The sequence below is a fragment of the Galleria mellonella genome, unplaced genomic scaffold (assembly GCF_026898425.1).
Source record: "Galleria mellonella isolate WM207_F2 unplaced genomic scaffold, CSIRO_AGI_GalMel_v1 utg3070, whole genome shotgun sequence".
Lineage (NCBI taxonomy): Eukaryota > Metazoa > Arthropoda > Insecta > Lepidoptera > Pyralidae > Galleria > Galleria mellonella.
Window position 1 is genome coordinate 834,233 of NW_026442069.1, and position 21,347 is coordinate 855,579.

Sequence of the window (21,347 nt, forward strand, 5' to 3'; positions counted from 1 at the left end):
CAGCTGCTTCACGGTTAAAACACGAATGGGACAGAGGTACCCAAGCAATCGACTTTTGTACAAAGTCTCCCTTTGGTAGCTTTCTATAAGTGAAAGAATTTTTAAAATCGATTGAGTAGTTATTGAATTTGTCCATTTCAAACAAACAAATAACCAAGTGTTCCCTCTTTATACCATCAGTATAGATATTACTATGTGAACAGCTCCCGAAGTGTGTCTGTTTAGTTATTTTACATTGTCAATAATAGCACACGTGTTTATGTACAATACACATTTACATTATCATTCAAGTGGCATGTAAAAATATTAAAAGTTATGAACTGTACTAAAAAAAATTATTAATTAGTCAGGATTTCAATAAATGTACAAATCATGACGAATTCTGTCTAATGCAATTACAAATATATATATTTTTCAGTATTTTCTGCCCCGCCCTGTAAGGTTAGTTTAACCTATAACTAAATAATAGAGTTAATTATAAACCTACTTGTACTATAACTAGTCTATTTATCTATCTTTATTTATATATATATAGCTACTTGTTTATTTGGCATCACATCTATAATAGCTTTTTGCAATTTTTTTCGTGTTACATAAGATAATGTAATTCTAGATAATTCAATTATACGGACATTGGTTCGTTAAACGTCACGTACAATATCACTTCGTAAGCAAAACGTAGAGAGCTCGCGTTATCTAATAACTTTATGTATTCTCTTCAAACTTCGTGTCACAAGTTCAAGAACGGTGATAACAATTTATGCCAACTGCTCGTATGGTATGCAAATTTGAAGATTGTAAAAAGATTATGTGAAGAAATTTTGTTGCGCCGAATGCATGGCGGTGCTGGTGCTGGGCTCGGGAATATGCAGCGACGCGCCAACGCACCACACGCGGCGCACCCGCGCCGTCGCTGCGCGCGCGCATCGCGTGATGGTGCAACTTTGTACAGCGGACGGATCGCGGCCGTGGCCCGCGCCCCGGGGCGAAGGGTGCACGGAGCCGGGTGCAGGGCGGAAGGTGCATCGGGCCAGAGGAAAATTTCACCTTGAGCCGAGTCTCCCGGAGGTGTGTTATCAGCAAGCGGCCGCCGCCGCCCGCGCCCCGCCGCCGTCCCACGCTATATAACGCGCGCGCGCCTCTCCCACACGCATACATTCCGTGTTGCAAGCGTAGCATCCACTCCTGTGTCTCGCAAGTAGCTCCCTCATCTCCACTTCTATCAGTATGGCCGCCAAGTACGTCTTCGTTGTCGCCGCTTGCTTCGCTTTGGTAAGTTCATTTTTTTTTAATCTGTTTATGGGCGGCGGTAGTCACTTACCATTAGGTGAGGCGCATGCTCGTTTGCCCCCTGTGATGTAAAAAAATCATCGCCCCTTATTCGTGACTATAACATCTATCTATCTACATTGTCTGTCTCTCTGAAACCTCTTCAATGGTCAAGCCAACGGATTTCTAGTTATCCCGGTGGGCCTCTGTTATGTAACGTATGACCAGATCTTTAATCTGAAACTGTTTGTGTGGCAGGCGCAAGCGGGCATAGTGCGCCGCGACGCGTCCACGCCGCTGCAGGACCTGGAGAAGCACGCCGCCGAGTTCCAGAAGACGTTCAGTGAGCAGCTGAACGCGTTCACCAACTCGAAGGACACCAAGGAGTTCAACACCGCCCTCAAGGAAGGCTCCGACTCCGTGCTGCAGCAACTGAACGCTCTGGCCTCCAGTTTGCAGAAAGCGGTCAGTACCTACCTACATACATACACCGAGTCGGTGTTTTCGTTCTAGCAGATTACGATAATACACACACTTCTCATACTAATAGTGATATTTATGACATACTGCATGTCATGTCAATGCTGTTAGTTTCAATTGTGCGCCGGACAATTCATTCAAGTATACACATACTCGTATTTGATACAAATATTTGCCACGAAAAACCAAAAGAAATTACTTGCTGAAATATTCCAATATTTACTAATAGTTTATTGGAAATATTTTTTTTAATTACCGATAATTCAATATAGTGCCTAATGCAAAGCATTTACAAGTTTTTTTTTTTGTTAATTTTAGTAATTGAATCGTAACAGAACAAGAATAATAGAGACATTTATTTATCTAAGTACTATTTCGAACATATTTGGCAATTACCATTCTGTTCTCGGAACTATGAAAATTATACATGTTTTAATATTATATTATACAGTGATTTAATATTTAAAAAACACTTTTATGAAGGGGGAAAGATTGTTGACTTAAATAAATTTAAACATATGTATATCCTGCTAATTAAATAGTTACAAATGTGAAAGGTTTTAAAGATGGTTGGATGTTGACATGTTTATTAGTCGATTACCTTTTAATGGCTGAACAGATTTTAATGCATTCCGGTACACAAATAGGTCGTATCTTAACATATAAGATATACTAATTCACGTGGACAAAGTGGAAGGATACAGAAGCCACTTAACAATGAATACCGCGTTTTAAATTATCTTCAAACAAATATTCTTTATAATAAGGTATAAAGTTGTTACGACTTAATTGTTTAATACATGAACACTGCCACGGTGTGAACACGCTGTTCTACTGATGCTATATACGAGTATGTATTACGTGTGCGTGCAGCTGAACGACGCGAACGGCAAGGCGAAGGAGGCGCTGGAGCAGACGCGCACGAACCTGGAGCGCACGGCGGAGGAGCTGCGGCGCGCGCACCCCGACGTCGAGCGGCAGGCCGGCGCGCTGCGCGACCGCCTGCAGGCCGCCGTGCAGACCACCGTGCAGGTACTGACTGCGGTACTGCGCGCACGCGACAACTTTCAGTTACAGCTTGAAAAATTTATAATGTTTCATTGGCTATTAAGCTAAAACAAAAAAAAAATGCATTTTGAATCAGTAAGGTCAACTTTCTCTGGTAGACCCTAAAAAAATTATACGTCACTTTAAAACGTCAACTAACTCTCTCCGGTGATGTAAAACACCGGCAACAAATGATATTAGTCCGAGTGACGGCAGTAGCCTCGCCTGCTAGCTTATTTGTATTGTAATAATTTAATCTCCACCATATTCACCTCCACGCAACCGGTGAACAATCGTCTCTGAATGTCGCCCTGGGATTACAGTCGTGAACATATTATTCTTATTTAGTTGGATTTATAATGATTGTAATGAGTCAGATGACATGCCCATGATTATGAAATCACTAATGAAGCCTGGTCCGGACCATATGCTGAATATGCGCATTACATTGCAGGAGACCCAGAAGCTGGCTAAGACCGTGGGCGCCAACCTGGAGGAGACCAACAAGAAGCTGGCGCCGCAGATCAAGTCCGCCTACGACGACTTCGTGAAGCAGGCCCAGGAGGTGCAGAAGAAGCTGCACGAGGCCGCCAGCAAGCAGTAAAACGCCCCTCCGCCCCCGCCCCTTTACATTATAATAAACTATATCAATAGATATAAAATATTTTTGTAGTTTTATTTTATAGCTCCGTCTACACGGCCAGCCCTTACTTTCATGCATATTTATTTATTTATTAGACACCTAAAACAAATCATAACCATAAAAAAAAACTTAAGTACTAGTTATATTTGTAATACAGTTAGGTTGCAACCTAATTACATTATGTGTACAGCTTGAGTAATTCATATTAAGCGAGCATAACATATGAAAAAGAAAATACATAAAAGAGCAAATACAAAGAAGCGCAAGATACTCTCAAAAACTAGTGACAAATACGATTCGTAAAGCAATCCGTTTATTAAGGAATACCTATATGATGTGTTTTAAAATGTTTAATAATATACCTATGGATATAAAGGAACTTGCATTAAATAACATTTAAAACTGTATTACGTAAATAGTTACTTAGCAAAAGCTTTTACTCTGTTGACAAATTTTTCAAAAAAGAATAGATAAATATCTAATATAGTTGTCGATGCATAAATTAATCAGTTCCTACCAAACCACCTAGTGATAGTGTTATAAACATATAAACCATCTTCACAAAATAATCCGATTAAAATTATACATGAGAAAATGTATAATTTGTTGATGTATGGATAGATAGGTGTTTGCTACTCTTTCGGACAGAAAATACAGGCACAGGCTCGGGTTCACGCAGACAAAACCGCGAGGTGCAGCTAGTATCAGCATACTTAATTAATAGGAATATAAAAATATTTATGAACCATTTGCAATGAACACGTACTTCAGTGAATAGCGAATGGGACTCCCACTATAATAGCAAACAAAGTAATAACCCACTTGATGGGAAGTGGGAACCATCGCCTATAAACCAGAACAGTACCATGGACATAAAAGAGTATAATAATTAGCGAACCCTACACTGGCAATAAGTCAATTCTTAGCAATATATTCAGCTATGAGATTTATCGATCCCCTACGAGCAATACCCCTGTTAAGAACTGTATTGTAGCACAAAAAAAAAAAAAAAAGATTCGCAATCCTTGGAATTACAGAAAACTCCAATAATAACATGACAATTATTAAGTTAAAATGTAACAATATATATATATATATATATATATATATATATATATATATATATATATATATATATATATATATATATATCGTATTACATCGATATAATATATAGAACCACGATATAAAAACAACGATAACAATGATAATATATTAAATAATACATTAAGTGCATTAGAATTATTTATTACAAAATATCACAGAGCGGTACATTTTATTGCAGGAGACTTCAATGCATGGCACAGGGATTGGGGATCCCTGACCAACAATAAGCGAGGCAATCAAATATCTAACTTAATCACAGCGAATAATATTCACATTTGTAATTCTGGAAATACTCCCACATTCACGCAAGTTACACACGGAAGAGTAGTTGAATCCATAATCGACTTGACCCTAAACACGACTGTAGACTTAGATTGTATAAAGGATTGAAGAAGGAATCTGCCCATCATCTGATCATAACGCAGTAGAATATAAAATATCAACCTCTAAAAAAAAAAATAAAATTGTAAACAAAAAATTGAAACGATATTTATAAATATAATACACAGAAATATGATTTTAAAAAAAATAAGGAAGAGTTCATTGAGAAAATAAAAAGCACTTAAATGTAGACATAGATATAAATTCATTAAACACAGATGGAGTAGAATCACTCGTTGACACAATGACCAATGCAATACAGAAAACTTGTAATAAAATCCTACCCAGAGTTCAAAGGAGGAAAATGACTGCTCCATGGTGGAATGAACAACTAGAAGAGATGAAGAAAAAGGTAATAAAAAAAATCACCATGAATTAAGGAAATTGAAAAGACAAAATAAACCATTGGTCAAAGCATTAGAGGAAAAAAAAAGAGAGACTTAAAGAAGAGTACACACAGGAAATTAAAGAGGCATCGGTCAAAAGCTTCCGGTAATTTTGCCAGGGGCAAGGAAAAGAGGACGTGTGGGCCGTGATTAACTGCATCATTAAAACCAAACCGCACAATTCAACACCAATAACGATTAAAAAATCGGAAAACACATATACGCAGAACACTAAAGATACCGTCCAAACATTAATTTCCCAATTCTTTCTAGATGATACAGTTGATACTCAACCCAATCATGCCATTACCCGTTCAATAGCTAATACTCATCCAAACACGGAATCAGAAGCACCGTTTAACGAAACCGAACTAATAGCTGCCATAAAAGAAATGAGCCCCAGGAAAGCGCCCGGCGAAGACCACCTCACGGCAGACACAGCCTGGCATTCGCCGAGTGCTTTCCTCGATTTCTGTTAGATGTAATGAACAGATGCCTACAGTAAAGTTACTTCCCCATAATATGGAAATCAGCCGTCATTAAAATCTTACCGAAGCCTGGCATAACTGATTACTGCGATATAAAGTCACATAGGCCCATCATATGATTTTTTTTTTTTTTTTTTTTTTTTCTTTCTCTTCTGTAATCTTTAGTTTAGTGAGTCAATAACTACAATATGAAAAGTGAGCATTCAATAATTGTTATGACATATTAATGTTACTCACTGATAGATACCCACAGATATTATGGTGTAAGCCCAGTGTTCTCATAATAGCAGATACTGCCATACATTCCGCAAAAGTAAATTATCATCAACATCATCATCATATCAGCTATTACTGGCCCACTGCTGGGCCAGTAACATAGGCCTCCCACATAGACCGCCATAAGGAACGGTCTTGAGCCACCTGCCTTAACTGAGCCCCTATAACGACGTCGTCACTCCATCTAGTGGTGGGTCCTATTGCGATAGTTCGTCATATATGGAAAACAGATTTAATGCCATCTCGTGGCGAGGCGTTGAACTACGTAATTAATTGAATTATTAATATAATATTTTAATATATTTACATACACATTACAATTTTACAAAGATATTTTTTTTTTTTTATAGCTAGAAAACAATTTAAAAAATTGTGACGTTCATTAGTTTTAATTTATGATATTTTGTATTGATGCATTATGGTATCGATACTCAGACTGTACGCCAATCGATCTGAATAAATAAAACTACTATTTTCATATCGGAATCATACGTGTTACAAAATTTATAAATTAGAATATTTAATAAATTTAGAGTATGTTTTGTTGCTTTTATAAGCTATTGTAAAATAAGGACTTAAAATTAGTTATTCCTCTATAGAATTTTGTAGGAAAATAGGAAGTTAGAAACATATTTTACATTTCAACTTTTAAAAGACTTTTATTTAATCGGACGCTAAATGTACAACCACAGATAAACTTTGAATTAAATGATACTCTATTTATGTAGGCGGGAATGGCAGGAATTTAAATACTGATTAGGTAAGGTAATGAAGAAGAAGGGGAATGATGGCTGACTATGGTTGGGGATGGTGCACTCCGGGCAACGACGGTGACGTCTCGCTGTTGGGATCTCACTTATCGACGGCTAATATTCCAACACTGCAGGCTGTATATGGTCACCGCTTTGTAGATTAAGTTCTGGTGACGGTTTTTTTTTTTTTCTTTTTTTTTTTTTTTTTTTATCGTACCGTACCGTACCGTACCGTACCGTACCGTACCGTACCGTACCGTACCGTACCGTACCGTACCGTACCGTACCGTACCGTAACCGTACCGTACCGTACCGTAAAATAATACCGTACCGTACCGTACCGTAACCGTACCGTACCGTACCGTACCGTACCGTACCGTACCGTACCGTACCGTACCGTACCGTACCGTACCGTACGTACCGTACAAAAGATGTACCGTACCGTACCGTACCGTACCGTACCGTACCGTACCGTACCGTACCGTACCGTACCGTACACAAGTACCGTACTGTACCGTACAAGTACCGTAATTTCTTCTCACTGTACTGTACTGTCGTTTGTACGTACCGTACCGTACTGTACTGTACCGGTTTAGGTACCGTAGGTGTAGGTTAGGTAGGTTAGGTTAGTACCGTATTAGGTACCGTACTGTACCGTACTGTACCGTAGGTGTACTAGGTTGGTTAGGTACCGTACCGTACCGTAGGTTAGGTAGGTAGGTGTACCGTACGTACTGTACGTACCGTAGGTGTACCGTACTGTACCGTACCGTACCGTACCGTACCGTAATAATTCAAAAATAATATAATCCCATATAAACAATATTCAAAACAAGACACCGTCTTACGACTTAATTAGTGCAACCGCTAAACAAAAGATGTCGCCAGTAATAGTAATAGTACCACTATTGGCAACCAGATGTCGCATATAAAGTAATAGTGCCACCAACGAACACAAGATGTCGTCACTGATAGTATACAAGTCGCTATAATTTCTTCTCACTCACTAGAGATATTCGTTTGGAAAGTAATTAAAACTCCGGTTTAGGTTAGGTTAGGTTAGGTTAGGTTAGGTTAGGTTAGGTTAGGTTAGGTTAGGTTAGGTTAGGTTAGGTTAGGTTAGGTTAGGTTAGGTTAGGTTAGGTTAGGTTAGGTTAGGTTAGGTTAGGTTAGGTTAGGTTAGGTTAGGTTAGGTTAGGTTAGGTTGGGGTGCTGGGTCGGAAAACCTCCAAGAGTGCCCTGGCTCATTGTACGGTCACTTGTCCTGGTGCGGATACGTCCGGCGGGAACGGTGGCTGACAATGGCTGGGGCCTGGTGCATCCTGGGCAACGGCGGTAAGTGACTTCTCGCTATTTAGAGATCTCACTTACCGACGGCTAATATTCCGACAGAGGTGGTGAGCGGCGAGCCCAATTATGGGTTTGTCGTGTTTTCGTTGGGGGCGGGTTTTGTTCCGCGACTTCTCGTAGTGGGAGTTGTCGGCGGGCCCGGTGAGTGCTTCGTTGCGCAAGCCGGGCTGGTTTCAGTGCCACCGCCGAAAAACTTCGTAATCCCTCGCGAGGTGTGGTCATGTTTCGCACCCGAGTGAGGGGACGGGGTTTTCAATTTGGCTTTTCGCCTGGGCCGCGAGGAGTAAACCTCTATAAAAATCCTCTTGTGTAAGCTTCGGTGCCTGGCGATGCATAGTTCGTTGTGCGGTGCACGCTACCGGACATCATAAGTTCGGTTAGCGTGTTCTGTGCCGCGGGCGGGTCGGTGGAGTATCATCGGCCGCAAGGGCACCAACCTCGGGGTATCTGCCGCACCCCGTTGTATGTAGGCCGCACGCAGAAGCAGGGGCTCCCCTGCGTGTGAAGATTTCCCCCATACTCGTGGGAACAAGTATGGATATATCAAAAACAAAAACAAACCCAAAATTGATGTCGTGTCCGAGAAGGACGGTGAGAAGTAGTGCCGCGAGAAGGGCGGAGAGAAGTTGGTGCCTGAGTGTGTAGAAAGTAAGAAGTCGGGGCTAGGACTCCTGAAAGAGTGTTCGGTAGTACTGGGCGAAGATGTTGGTCTCTTAGGTCGTCGTCGTACTCGCCATAGTCTGCTGAGGAGCGGTTGCGGGCGAGATCGACTGCGGGTCTACGCGGTCGAGCTCGTGTGCAACCCTGTGAGGAGATGGAAATGGAACCGTTGCCGTCCACGTCTGGTCTCCGCTCCTGGCGTAAAAGACACATTGCCGAGTCTGACACAGACTCTATGGTTGAGGATGAGGGCGATGTCCAGTCCGCCCGCAAAAGGTCCGGCAGCCCTAGAGTGGGGTCGAGAGCAAGTTCTCGCACAAGGAAGAAGGAGGAATGTCGGCGGCAGTTCGGCATTCCGATTCTTTGAGGACGATTAACCGGAGCGGTCCCGTCGGGGGGGTGCTACCAAGTCTGGATTACCTCCAGCGACGGCCCTGGATTATCCGAGAGTGACTTCTTCTCCTCAGGGGATGAAGCGTCGGATATACTGTCGGAGTCGGATAGGCCGACGGCGTCTGGCGCCACTGCCACTGCCGCCGCCGAGAATAAGAATAAAGTGGCCGAGGAGGTAATCCGCAGGGCGAAGTGTCTCGTCCACCGGCAAGCGGATGCTCTCACCGCGTTGTGAAGAAGGCAGGGAACCTCAAGTCGGACCACCATAAGGACCCTGAAAGAGGGTTTGGCCGGGATCACACAGGTTGTGGACACCTTGGAGGGGGATCTATTTCCGACGTCGGTCTCTCCACTGGTCTCAAAGAACCTGAGACTTGAGCAGGAAGTCGAGTACCTGCGTCGGCAGTTGGCCGAGGCTCGTGCTGCCAAGCCAGCTGCCAAGCCAGCGGCCAATGCCGGTATCTCGGCGGATGTTGTCCCTGTCGTAGGGAGTGAGGTGAGCGCGTTCCGCGCTCAAATAATGAGGGACGTCGGCGGAATCGTCCGCCAAATGGTAGGGACGCTTATGAAGGAGGTGAAAGAGATGATCTCTGCTCTCCTCCACTGAGAAGGTGTCGTCTGCGTCTGCGGTCTCCACGCAAAACCTGCCAGAGGCTGGAACAATGGCGTCAGATGTGCCCGACGCCCCTAGAGTCGGCGACCGGGGTTCTCTTCCCCAGTCAGAAACGGGTCGGGCCAAGAAAAAGAAGGCGAAGAAGACGCCCGTCACACCGGCGCCTTCTGGACAGCCCGAGTCGGTAGCAACAACATCCGCTCAGCCACCTGTGCAGGCGACCGTGTCCTCCTGGGCGACGGTCGTAAAAGGAAAACGGGGCAAGACCGTCAGTGTTCCCGAAGGGCAGCCTGTGGCTGTCAACCCTCCGGTGACGAAAGCCGGTTCGGCCCCCTCGAAGAAGGCAAAGAAGACGAGCGCACCCTCGCCTTCTAAACTGAAACCGCCTCGCTCCGCGGCGGTTATTATTACGTTGGACCCGGAGGCGGAAAGGGAGGGTGTCGCGTATGCGAATGTCCTTGCGGAGGCCAAGAGAAGGATCGATCTCCGCGCATTGGGGATCGAAGATATGCGGTTTCGCACCGCGATCACCGGCGGTAAGGTTCTAGAGGTTCCAGGTGCTGATGGCGCGGAGAAGGCCGACGTTCTGGCGTCGAAGCTCCGGGAGTTCATCCCGGATTAAGAAGATGACGGTCGCCGGCCGAGTTCGTATAGGCTGGGTTTCGGCGAAAGCAGAGCTCCTGCGGCAGAGGCCGCTTCGGTGCTTCCGCTGCTTGGAGGAAGGACATGTGCGGGCATCCTGCAGTCATGAGCAGGACCGCAGCGGTCTATGTTACCGTTGCGGAAACGAAGGCCAAGGCGGCGATGTGCGCGGCCGACCCAAAGTGCGCTGTGTGTTCAGCGCAGGGCCGGCCGTCGGACCATTGGGTGGGGTCCAAGGCCTGCACTCCTCCTAAGAAGCGTAAGAAGCAACCGGTGAAATTGCCGAACCCAGCAGGCCGGGTGAGTGACGAGTCCCGCCCTCCTGCGGGGGCAGTCCCACCCCATACCAACATGGCCCTGGGAAGTCGCGCGCGCATCCCCGCGCGCTTCCCCTAGATGGGGGTGGGTATTCAACATCTCGTACCCGCCCCAAACTGAGTCGGGGCCCGCGAGCCGGTGCGGGCCAACGCCGTTGGGATCCCGGTGGACTACGCAAGGGAACCCGGGTCCCCAACACAAAGGCGCGGCGAGGGAATGCCATGTGGTTTTTAGCCGGTAGGAGTCCGGCAGTATTCACACCCTCCCCCGGGGGTGTGTCTCTGCATGACGCATTTTCCACATGTAAAAAAAAAAAAAAAAAAAAAAAAAAAAAAAAAAAAAAAAGGTTAGGTTAGGTTAGGTTAGGTTAGGTTAGGTTAGGTTAGGTTAGGTTAGGTTAGGTTAGGTTAGGTTGGGGTGCTGGGTCGGAAAACCTCCAAGAGTGCCCTGGCTCATTGTACGGTCACTTGTCCTGGTGCGGATACGTCCGGCGGGAACGGTGGCTGACAATGGCTGGGGCCTGGTGCATCCTGGGCAACGGCGGTAAGTGACTTCTCGCTATTTAGAGATCTCACTTACCGACGGCTAATATTCCGACAGAGGTGGTGTGCGGCGAGCCCAAGTTTGGGTTCGTTGTGTTTTCATTGCGGGGGCGGGTTCTGTCCCGTGGCTCCTCGTAGTAGGAGTGGTCGGCGGGCCCGGCGGGTGCTTTGCTGCGCAGCCGGGCTGGCTTCTGTGCCACCGCTGAAAAACCGTAATCCCTCACGAAGGCGTGGTCATGTCTTACACCTGAGTGAGGGGACGGGGGCCTTGGCTTAACCGCCCGGGCCGCGAGGAGTAAACCTCTATAAAAATCCGTTTGTACCAAGTTCCGGTGCCCGGCGAGGGGCAGCTCATTCTGCGGATCGCGCCGTGGGGCGCAAATTCCTGTGTTCGACGTCGTGCTTCGTGGAATGGGTGGTCGGTAACGTCATATCGGCCGTTAGGGCACCAACCGCTGGGCACCTGCCGCACCCAGTGTGTATTAGGCCGCACATGGAAGCAGGGGGCGACCCCATGTGTGACTTCATCCCCCATACTCGTGGGAATCAAATGGAATCATTGAATATAAAAAACTCTTTTGACGTTTTGGAGTCCGAGAAGGACGGCGTGATGTCGGAGCCCGTGAAGGGCGGAGCGATGTTGGAGCCCGGGAAGGGCGGTGTGGTGACGGAGCCCGGGAAGGGCGGAGAGAAAGAGATGGTGAGATTGAAGGAGTGCGCGGTGGTGTTGACTCGAAGCCCGAGTGTTGCACTCAACAGAACCGCAAGCGAGGAAAGGATGGATGTTCTGGATTCATCGGATACGGGTAGCTTGATGACTGTTGCGTCGCTACCCATGGAGGAGACCAAGTCCACTGAGGGGGAGTTGAGCTCCAAATTTTTCAGGGGCCGACTCCGGGCGGGGTCAAAAAGACGATGTTTGCGGACGAGCTCGGATTCCGACTCTGGCTCGGAAGTAATGCAGGGGTCATCGCCTTCCTCCATTTCGAAAGGAGCGCGCAGAGGACGTGGTCGGCCACCAACAACCGGCCAATATGTCGGGCTCGCCAAAGCTCAGGAATACCTGAACAAGGTCAAGAGGGAAGAGCTTGAGCTGCGGGCTATGGAAGAAGTTTCGGACCTGGCACGCCGGGTTCTTCCGCGCAGAGGCGCGCAGGCAGCGTTGCCCGCTGCGGAAGAGGCGAAAACAACCCATGAGCTGTCCAAAGTGATTGATGACGCCATGGAAGTGGTCGCCCAAATTGCTGCCAGGTCTAAAAACCTGAAGGGTGGCTATGTTCGCGACCTGAAGAACGTGGTCGCAACAGTCAGGTCGGCGACTGTGAACATAGCCAAGTGTACCTCTTCTGAGGACAACATAAAGCTGATCGAGGAGAATGCGCGGCTGCGTGCGGAGCTGAATGACGTCCGCAAGGAGCTCCAAGAAGTACGCGCCGAAGTGCGTTCTATAAGTGAGAGGCCGGCTGCGCTGCCCGTCAACTCCCCTCAATTACTGGGGAACCAGGACGTCCTAGACCAGCTGATGCTGATGATTAGGAATGCCATCGATGAAAAAATCGATGGCATCAGGGACCGGCTGCTACCGGAAAAGCGGCGTATCCCGCTTGCCGCGGACCTGAGGGCGGCACAAGCGGGAGCATCTGCGGCAACGCAGCCAATTGGTGGGTCGGTCCCTCAGCCTCCAACCGTGGCGGATGCCCCAAAGAACAAGAAGAAAAAGGCGAGGAAGGGAAGGGCAAGTGAGGTCGAGGACTTAGGGTCCCAGGCGCCAGACGCCGCTCCGCGAGCGCAGCCCCAGCCGGTGGTGGCGAACACTAACGAAGAGGGGTGGACCACCGTCGTCAAACGGGGAGCCAAGAAACGGCAAACACAGGCGGGCGCGCCAAAAAAGGCGACGCAGAGCGTGAAGAAACCGGCGCCGTCCAAACTGCGTCCTCCTCGTTCGGCGGCGGTGGTTGTCGCCATAAACGAAGAGGCGCAGAGAAATGGCGTTAACTACGCCCAGGTTTTGAGGGAAGCAAAGTCCCAAATAAGTCTTCCCTCCCTGGGCATTGAGTCTATTAGATGCAGAACCGCTGCAACCGGCGCCAGAGTCATCGAAATCTCTGGCGCCACGAGCGGGGATAAGGCTGACGCTCTTGCCTCAAAACTCCGGGAGGTGCTCCCCGAGAGTGCGGTCCAGGTGTCCCGACCCGAAAAGACGGCCGAGATGCGCATTTCGGGCCTGGACGACTCGGTGACCCGGGAGGAGCTCACCGCTGCTGTCGCTCGGGCCGGTGAATGCCGAGAGGAGGGCATTAAAGTCGGCGAAATCCGTCGCAACGCTTCCGGCCTGGGCACTTGTTGGGTCCGCGGCCCGGTCATGGCCATCAAGAAGATAACTTCGGCGGGTAGAATCCTCGTGGGATGGGTCTCGGCGCGATGCGAGTTGCTGCAGCAAAGACCGCTGAGGTGCTATAAGTGTCTGCAAGGTGGACATGTGAGGGCACAGTGTCCGCAGGAAGAGGACCGCAGCGGCCTTTGCTATAGGTGCGGTAAAGAGGGGCACAGGGCGGCGACATGTTCTGCCAAACCCAAGTGTGTGGTTTGTGCCTCTCTAGGACGTCCGGCGGAGCACTTCGTGGGTGCCAAAAACTGCGCACCGACCGGCCGAAAACAAAAGAAAGGAGCCGCGAAGGCGGCCGCCCAGCCCAGTGGCCGGGGTGCGGGGGAGGCAATGGACACCGCCGCTTAAATGGCTCATCGTCTACTGCAGGCGAACATCAACCACTGCGTCCGTGCTCAGGACCTGCTTATGCAGAGCGCGGCGCAGTGGTCGATCGATTTGATGGTGGTCGCGGAACCGTACTTCTTGCCCGACGGGGCGAACTGTTTCGGCGACCTAGATGGTACTGTGGCCGTGGTTGCTGCCGGACGTAACATTCCCTCAGCTCCCACTACCCTCTTGTCCAAAGGAGCAGGCACCGTGTTGGTAGAATGGGAGGGAATAGTGGTGGTCGGAGTATATTTCTCCCCCAACAGGACTGTCGCCCAGTTCCAGCGTTTTCTTGCCGAGCTGGATGCTCTGTTAGGCCGGTACCACACTCGGCCAGTACTGGTGATGGGGGACTTTAATGCCAAATCTACGGCTTGGGGTTCCCCAGCAACTGACACGAGAGGCGGCGTCCTGGAGGATTGGGCGTTGGCCGCGGGCCTATCTGTTTTGAATGTGGGCCATACTCCCACCTGCGTGCGCTGGCAGGGAGAGTCGATAGTGGACGTTGCTTTCGCCAGTCCATCCGTCGCGAGCCGTGTCCGTGGCTGGCGGGTGGTGGCCGATGTGGAGACTCTCTCTGACCACGCGTACATCAGATTTGATGTCCAGCAGGAGGTCCGCACTTCATCCTCGCAGGCGGGTAACGCGTCTCGGTTCCCTAGGTGGGCCTTGAAACGCCTTGATCAGGATGCTCTCTTGGAGGCTGCCATCGTCGAAGCTTGGCTTCTAAACTCGGAGGAACAAGTCGAGGTGGAAGCGGGAGCGGCTAAGTTCGGCGCGGCCATGACGCGTATCTGCGACGCTGCGATGCCACGAGCTAAACCGCCACCTCCCAGGCGGCAGGTACACTGGTGGTCGGAAGAAATTGCAATCCAGCGGAGAGACTGCGCGGCCGCCAGGAGGCGATACACCAGGTACCGTCGCAGACGACTCAATCGCAGCGGAGATGTCGAAGCCGAGCTATACGACTCTTATCGCACGGCCAAGAAGGCCCTTCAGCACCTGATCAGCGAAGCCAAGGCTAAAGCCAAGGAGGAACTCCTAGGGACTCTAGACCGGGACCCGTGGGGCCGGCCTTATCGTTGTGTCAGGGGAAAACTTCGCCCTTGGGCACCACCCCTCACGGAGACGCTGGAACCCGAGCGACTGGAGCGGATATTGACCGCACTCTTCCCTTCGCAGCCCGAATTTGCTCCTCCGCCCATGGGGCGACCGGCACGAGGAAACGACAGTGAGGGAGAAGCGCCGTGTATCTCCTCGGCTGAATTCGAGTTGGCCGTGGACAAAATGCGGGCCAAATCGACCGCCCCGGGCCCAGACGGGGTTCCCGATCGGGCGCTGGCGCTTGCGTTAAACGAGCTCGGGGACTATCTTCGGCGAGTCTACGACGTCTGTCTGCAAACGGGACGGTTCCCTAATAGGTGGAAGGTAGGCAGGCTCGTCCTACTGCTGAAGGATGGACGCCCTCTGGACTCGCCGTCGGCTTACCGCCCCATCGTTCTGCTCGATGAGGTCGGTAAACTTTTCGAGCGCATCCTTGCCGGTCGCCTCGTGAAGCACCTGGAACGGGAGGGCCCTAACTTGTCCCCGTTTCAGTTTGGCTTCCGTCGTTGTCGGTCCACGATTGACGCTATTGCGCGGGTCAGGGATATGTCTGATGAGGTGGTGTCCCGGGGCGGGGTGCTTATTGCGGTGTCGTTGGATATTTCCAACGCGTTCAACACCCTGCCCTTCTGCTGCATCGAGGAGGCCCTCAAATGTCACGGCGTGCCTCGGTACTTGCGCAATGTTATCGGCGCCTACTTGGAAAGCAGGACGGTGATCTGTGTGGGGCGCAATGGCCGACTAATAAGGAAAGAGGTGGAGCGTGGAGTTCCGCAGGGCTCGGTTCTAGGCCCGGTCCTGTGGAATGTCGGGTACGACTTTGTTCTGCGGGGTGCCTTGCTGCCGGGTGCGGGCCTCACGTGTTACGCGGACGACACGTTGGCCACGGCTCGAGGTCGCGATTACCGAGAGGCGTCAAGGCTGGTCACGGCAACCACAGCTCTAGTAGTCGGCCGTATCCGTCGGCTGGGTCTTCAGGTGGCCCTAGAGAAATCGGAGGCCATTTGCTTCCACGGCCCACGTCGTGCCCCGCCACAGGGGTCGTCCATCATGGTCAGCGGGACGAGTATTCCGGTCAAGCCGCAGCTCCGTTACCTGGGGTTGACTCTGGACGGGCGATGGAACTTCAGGGCCCACTTTCAAAACCTGGCCCCCCGCCTCATGGCGGCTGCGAACGGGCTCAGCAGGCTCCTGCCCAACCTGGGAGGGCCGAGCGACTGTTGTCGCCGTTTATACCTGGGGGTGGTTCAGTCGATGGCCCTTTACGGTGCCCCCATTTGGGTAGGGGCTCTCGATAGGGAGAACGTGGCCGCTTTGCGTCGCCCTCAAAGGGCTATGGCGATACGGGCCATACGAGGGTATCGCTCCGTTTCGGGGGACGCGGCCTGTCTGCTGGCGGGATCCCCTCCCTGGGACCTGGAGGCGAGGGCTCGCGCATCAATGTACAATTGGCGCGCAGCTCTCAGAAGCCGGGGCGAAGAGCCGCTTCCTGGCGATGTCAACGCCAGGAAATCTCAACTGAAGCGGGCCCTGAGGAGAGAATGGAAGGCAAGGTTGGAGGATTCCCGAACCGGTCGGTGGACAGTGGAGGCCATTCTGCCCGTCCTGTCGGAATGGCTGAACAAAAGGCGTAGGGGTCCCGTGACATTCCGTCTGACACAGGTGCTTACCGGACATGGTTGTTTCGGTAAGTACCTGTTCCAAATTGCCGGAAGAGAAGTCTCGCCTAAATGTCACGAGTGCGACGTCTGCGACCAGGACACGGCGCAGCACGTCATCGAGGAATGTCCAGCTTTTGCTGAGGAGCGCCGCGACCTGGTCGCGGATATCGGAAATGACCTCTCGCTATCGGCGATAGCCAGGCAGATGGTCACCAGTCGGGAGTGCTGGACGGCGGTTGTACGGTTCTGCGAGGCCGTGATGAGCAAGAAAGAGGCGGCAGAAAGGGACCGTGAACTGGACCCCTCCGCGGCCTTGATTCGTCGCAGAAGATTGAGAGGAAGAAGAAGGAGGGACTCCAATAGTGTCCCATCTCCTCCGCCCGGCCAACGCAACAATTAGGCAGGTCGGGGAGAGAGAGCAGCGGGAGGAGGTGGAATCGGGCTTCTTAGGCCCGCTCCTCCCCGGCGATTTCTGTATCGCCACAGGGCCGGGGTGACGACTGCGGGGGCAGTCCCACCCCATACCAACATGGCCCTGGGAAGTCGCGCGCGCATCCCCGCGCGCTTCCCCTAGATGGGGGTGGGTATTCAACATCTCGTACCCGCCCCAAACTGAGTCGGGGCCCGCGAGCCGGTGCGGGCCAACGCCGTTGGGATCCCGGTGGACTACGCAAGGGAACCCGGGTCCCCAACACTAAGGCGCGGCGAGGGAATGCCATGTGGTTTTTAGCCGGTAGGAGTCCGGCAGTATTCACACCCTCCCCCGGGGGTGTGTTTCTGCATGACGCATTTTCCACATGTAAAAAAAAAAAAAAAAAAAAAAAAAAAAAAAAAAAAAAAAAAAAAAAAAAAAAAAAAAGGTTAGGTTAGGTTAGGTTAGGTTAGGTTAGGTTGGGGTGCTGGGTCGGAAAACCTCCAAGAGTGCCCTGGCTCATTGTACGGTCACTTGTCCTGGTGCGGATACGTCCGGCGGGAACGGTGGCTGACAATGGCTGGGGCCTGGTGCATCCTGGGCAACGGCGGTAAGTGACTTCTCGCTATTTAGAGATCTCACTTACCGACGGCTAATATTCCGACAGAGGTGGTGAGCGGCGAGCCCAAGTTATGGGGTTTGTCGTGTTTTCGTTGGGGGCGGGTTTTGTTCCGCGACTTCTCGTAGTGGGAGTGGTCGGCGGGCCCGGTGAGTGCTTCGTTGCGCAGCCGGGCTGGTTTCAGTGCCACCGCCGAAAAACCGTAATCCCTCGCGGAGGTGTGGTCATGTTTCGCACCTGAGTGAGGGGACGGGGGCCTTGGCTTAACCGCCTGGGCCGCGAGGAGTAAACCTCTATAAAAATCCTCTTGTGTAAGCTTCGGTGCCTGGCGATGCATAGTTCGTTGTGCGGTGCACGCTACCGGACAGTAAAAGTTCGGTTAGCGTGTTCTGTGCTGCTGGCGGGTCGGTGGATTATCATCGGCCGCAAGGGCACCAACCTCGGGGTATCTGCCGCAGCCCGTTGTATGTAGGCCGCACGCAGAAGCAGGGGGCTCCCCTGCGTGTGAAACCTTTCCCCCATACTCGTGGGAACAAGTATGGATATATCAAAAACAAAACCCAAAATTGATGTCGTGTCCGAGAAGGACGGTGAGAAGTCGGTGCCCGCGAAGGGCGGAGAGAAGTTGGTGCCTGAGAAGGGCGTAGAAAGTAAGAAGTCGGGGCTAGAACTCCTGAAAGAGTGTTCGGTAGTACTGGGCGAAGATGTTGGTCTCTTAGGTCGTCGTCGTACTCGCCATAGTCTGTTGAGAGCGGTTGCGGGCGAGATCGACTGCGGGTCTACGCGGTCGAGCTCGTGTGCAACCCCAACTGAGGAGATGGAAATGGAACCGTTGCCGTCCACGTCTGGTCTCCGCTCCTGGCGTAAAAGACACATTGCTGAGTCTGACACAGACTCTATAGTTGAGGATGAGGGCGATGTCCAGTCCGCCCGCAAAAGGTCCGGCAGCCCTAGAGTGGGGTCGAGAGCAAGTTCTCGCACAAGGAAGAAGGAGGAATGTCGGCGGCAGTTCGGCTACCGATTCTTTGAGGACGATGATAACCGGAGCGGTCCCTGGGGCGGGTGCTACCAAGTCTGGATTGCCTCCAGCGACGGCCCTGGATTATCATGAGAGTGACTTCTTCTCCTCTGGGGATGAAGCGTCGGATATACAGTCGGAGTCGGATAGGCCGACGGCGTCTGGCGCCACTGCCACTGCCGCCGCCGAGAATAAGAATAAAGTGGCCGAGGAGGTAATCCGCAGGGCGAAGTGTCTCGTCCACCGGCAAGCGGATGCTCTCACCGATGTTGTGAAGAAGGCAGGGAACCTCAAAGGGACCACCATAAGGACCCTGAAAGAGGGTTTGGCCGGGATCACACAGGTTGTGGACACCTTGGAGGGGGATCTATTTCCGACGTCGGTCTCTCCACTGGTCTCAAAGAACCTGAGACTTGAGCAGGAAGTCGAGTACCTGCGTCGGCAGTTGGCCGAGGCTCGTGCTGCCAAGCCAGCTGCCAAGCCAGCGGCCAATGCCGGTATCTCGGCGGATGTTGTCCCTGTCGTAGGGAGTGAGGCGAGCGCGTTCCGCGCTCAAATAATGAGGGACGTCGGCGGAATCGTCCGCCAAATGGTAGGGACACTTATGAAGGAGGTGAAAGAGATGATCTCTGCTCTCCCCTCCACTGAGAAGGTGTCGTCTGCGTCTGCGGTCTCCACGCAAACCTTGCCAGAGGCTGGAACAATGGCGTCAGATGTGCCCGACCCCCTAGAGTCGGCGACCGGGGTTCTCTTCCCCAGTCAGAAACGGGTCGGGCCAAGAAAAAGAAGGCGAAGAAGACGCCCGTCACACCGGCGCCCTCTGGACAGCCCGAGTCGGTAGCAACAACATCCGCTCAAACGTCTGTGCAGGCGACCGCGTCCTCCTGGGCGACGGTCGTAAAAGGAAAACGGGGCAAGACCGTCAGTGTTCCCGAAGGGCAGCCTGTGGCTGTCAACCCTCCGGTGACGAAAGCCGGTTCGGCCCCCTCGAAGAAGGCAAAGAAGACGAGCGCACCCTCGCCTTCTAAACTGAAACCGCCTCGCTCCGCGGCGGTTATTATTACGTTGGACCCGGAGGCGGAAAGGGAGGGTGTCGCGTATGCGAATGTCCTTGCGGAGGCCAAGAGAAGGATCGATCTCCGCGCATTGGGGATCGAAGATATGCGGTTTCGCACCGCGATCACCGGCGGTAAGGTTCTAGAGGTTCCAGGTGCTGATGGCGCGGAGAAGGCCGACGTTCTGGCGTCGAAGCTCCGGGAGTTCATCCCGGAGAATATGGCCAAAATCTCCAGGCCCGTAAAGTCCGCGGAGATGCGGATATCGGGCCTGGACGACAGTGTTACGTCGGAGGAAGTGGTCGCTGCGGTTGCCCGGGAGGGCGGCTGTCAGGTGGACCAAGTGCGAGTCGGAGAGGTTCGACGTACTAGATCTGGGGTGGGCACTTGCTGGGTTAAAGCTCCATTGCAAGCAGTTAAGAAGATGACGGTCGCCGGCCGAGTTCGTATAGGCTGGGTTTCGGCGAAAGCAGAGCTCCTGCGGCAGAGGCCGCTTCGGTGCTTCCGCTGCTTGGAGGAAGGACATGTGCGGGCATCCTGCAGTCATGAGCAGGACCGCAGCGGTCTATGTTACCGTTGCGGAAACGAAGGCCATAAGGCGGCGATGTGCGCGGCCGACCCAAAGTGCGCTGTGTGTTCAGCGCAGGGCCGGCCGTCGGACCATTGGGTGGGGTCCAAGGCCTGCACTCCTCCTAAGAAGCGTAAGAAGCAACCGGTGAAATTGCCGAACCCAGCAGGCCGGGTGAGTGTGGAGGGAGAGGAGATGGAAACGGGCAGGTAGTCCCGCCCTCCTCTCCGGCGATAATTACATCGCCACAGGGCCGGGGTGACGACTGCGGGGGCAGTCCCACCCCATACCAACATGGCCCTGGGAAGTCGCGCGCGCATCCCCGCGCGCTTCCCCTAGACGGGGGTGGGTATTCAACATCTCGTACCCGCCCCAAACTGAGTCGGGGCCCGCGAGCCGGTGCGGGCCAACGCCGTTGGGATCCCGGTGGACTACGCAAGGGAACCCGGGTCCCCAACACAAAGGCGCGGCGAGGGAATGCCATGTGGTTTTTAGCCGGTAGGAGTCCGGCAGTATTCACACCCTCCCCCGGGGGTGTGTCTCTGCATGACGCATTTTCCACATGTAAAAAAAAAAAAAAAAAAAAAAAAAAAAAAAAAAAAAGGTTAGGTTAGGTTAGGTTAGGTTAGGTTAGGTTAGGTTAGGTTAGGTTAGGTTAGGGGTGAGGTTGGGGTGCTGGGTCGGAAAACCTCCAAGAGTGCCCTGGCTCATTGTACGGTCACTTGTCCTGGTGCGGATACGTCCGGCGGGAACGGTGGCTGACAATGGCTGGGGCCTGGTGCATCCTGGGCAACGGCGGTAAGTGACT

The 21,347-nt window shown here is 51.4% G+C and overlaps 1 protein-coding gene across 1 annotated transcript; it reads left to right on the forward strand.

Moving 5' to 3' along the window:
- Positions 1 to 1,113: 1,113 nt before the first annotated feature.
- On the forward strand, positions 1,114 to 3,460 carry LOC113516387 (apolipophorin-3-like). Its single transcript, XM_052895734.1, has 4 exons — positions 1,114 to 1,272; positions 1,528 to 1,734; positions 2,623 to 2,781; positions 3,251 to 3,460. Exons 1-4 carry the CDS (start codon positions 1,228 to 1,230, stop codon positions 3,398 to 3,400), a joined length of 561 nt encoding a protein of 186 aa, XP_052751694.1. The 5' UTR covers positions 1,114 to 1,227; the 3' UTR covers positions 3,401 to 3,460.
- Positions 3,461 to 21,347: the final 17,887 nt, after the last annotated feature.

What these genes read in the sequence shown, in the direction of transcription:
- LOC113516387 (XM_052895734.1), top strand. Translation starts at nt 1,228, where the DNA reads ATGGCCGCCAAGTACGTCTTCGTTGTCGCCGCTTGCTTCGCTTTG. An exon ending in CCTCCAGTTTGCAGAAAGCG is followed by an intron (nt 1,735 to 2,622) that starts GTCAGTACCTAC and finishes GTGTGCGTGCAG; the next exon opens with CTGAACGACGCGAACGGCAA. An exon ending in CCGTGCAGACCACCGTGCAG is followed by an intron (nt 2,782 to 3,250) that starts GTACTGACTGCG and finishes ATTACATTGCAG; the next exon opens with GAGACCCAGAAGCTGGCTAA.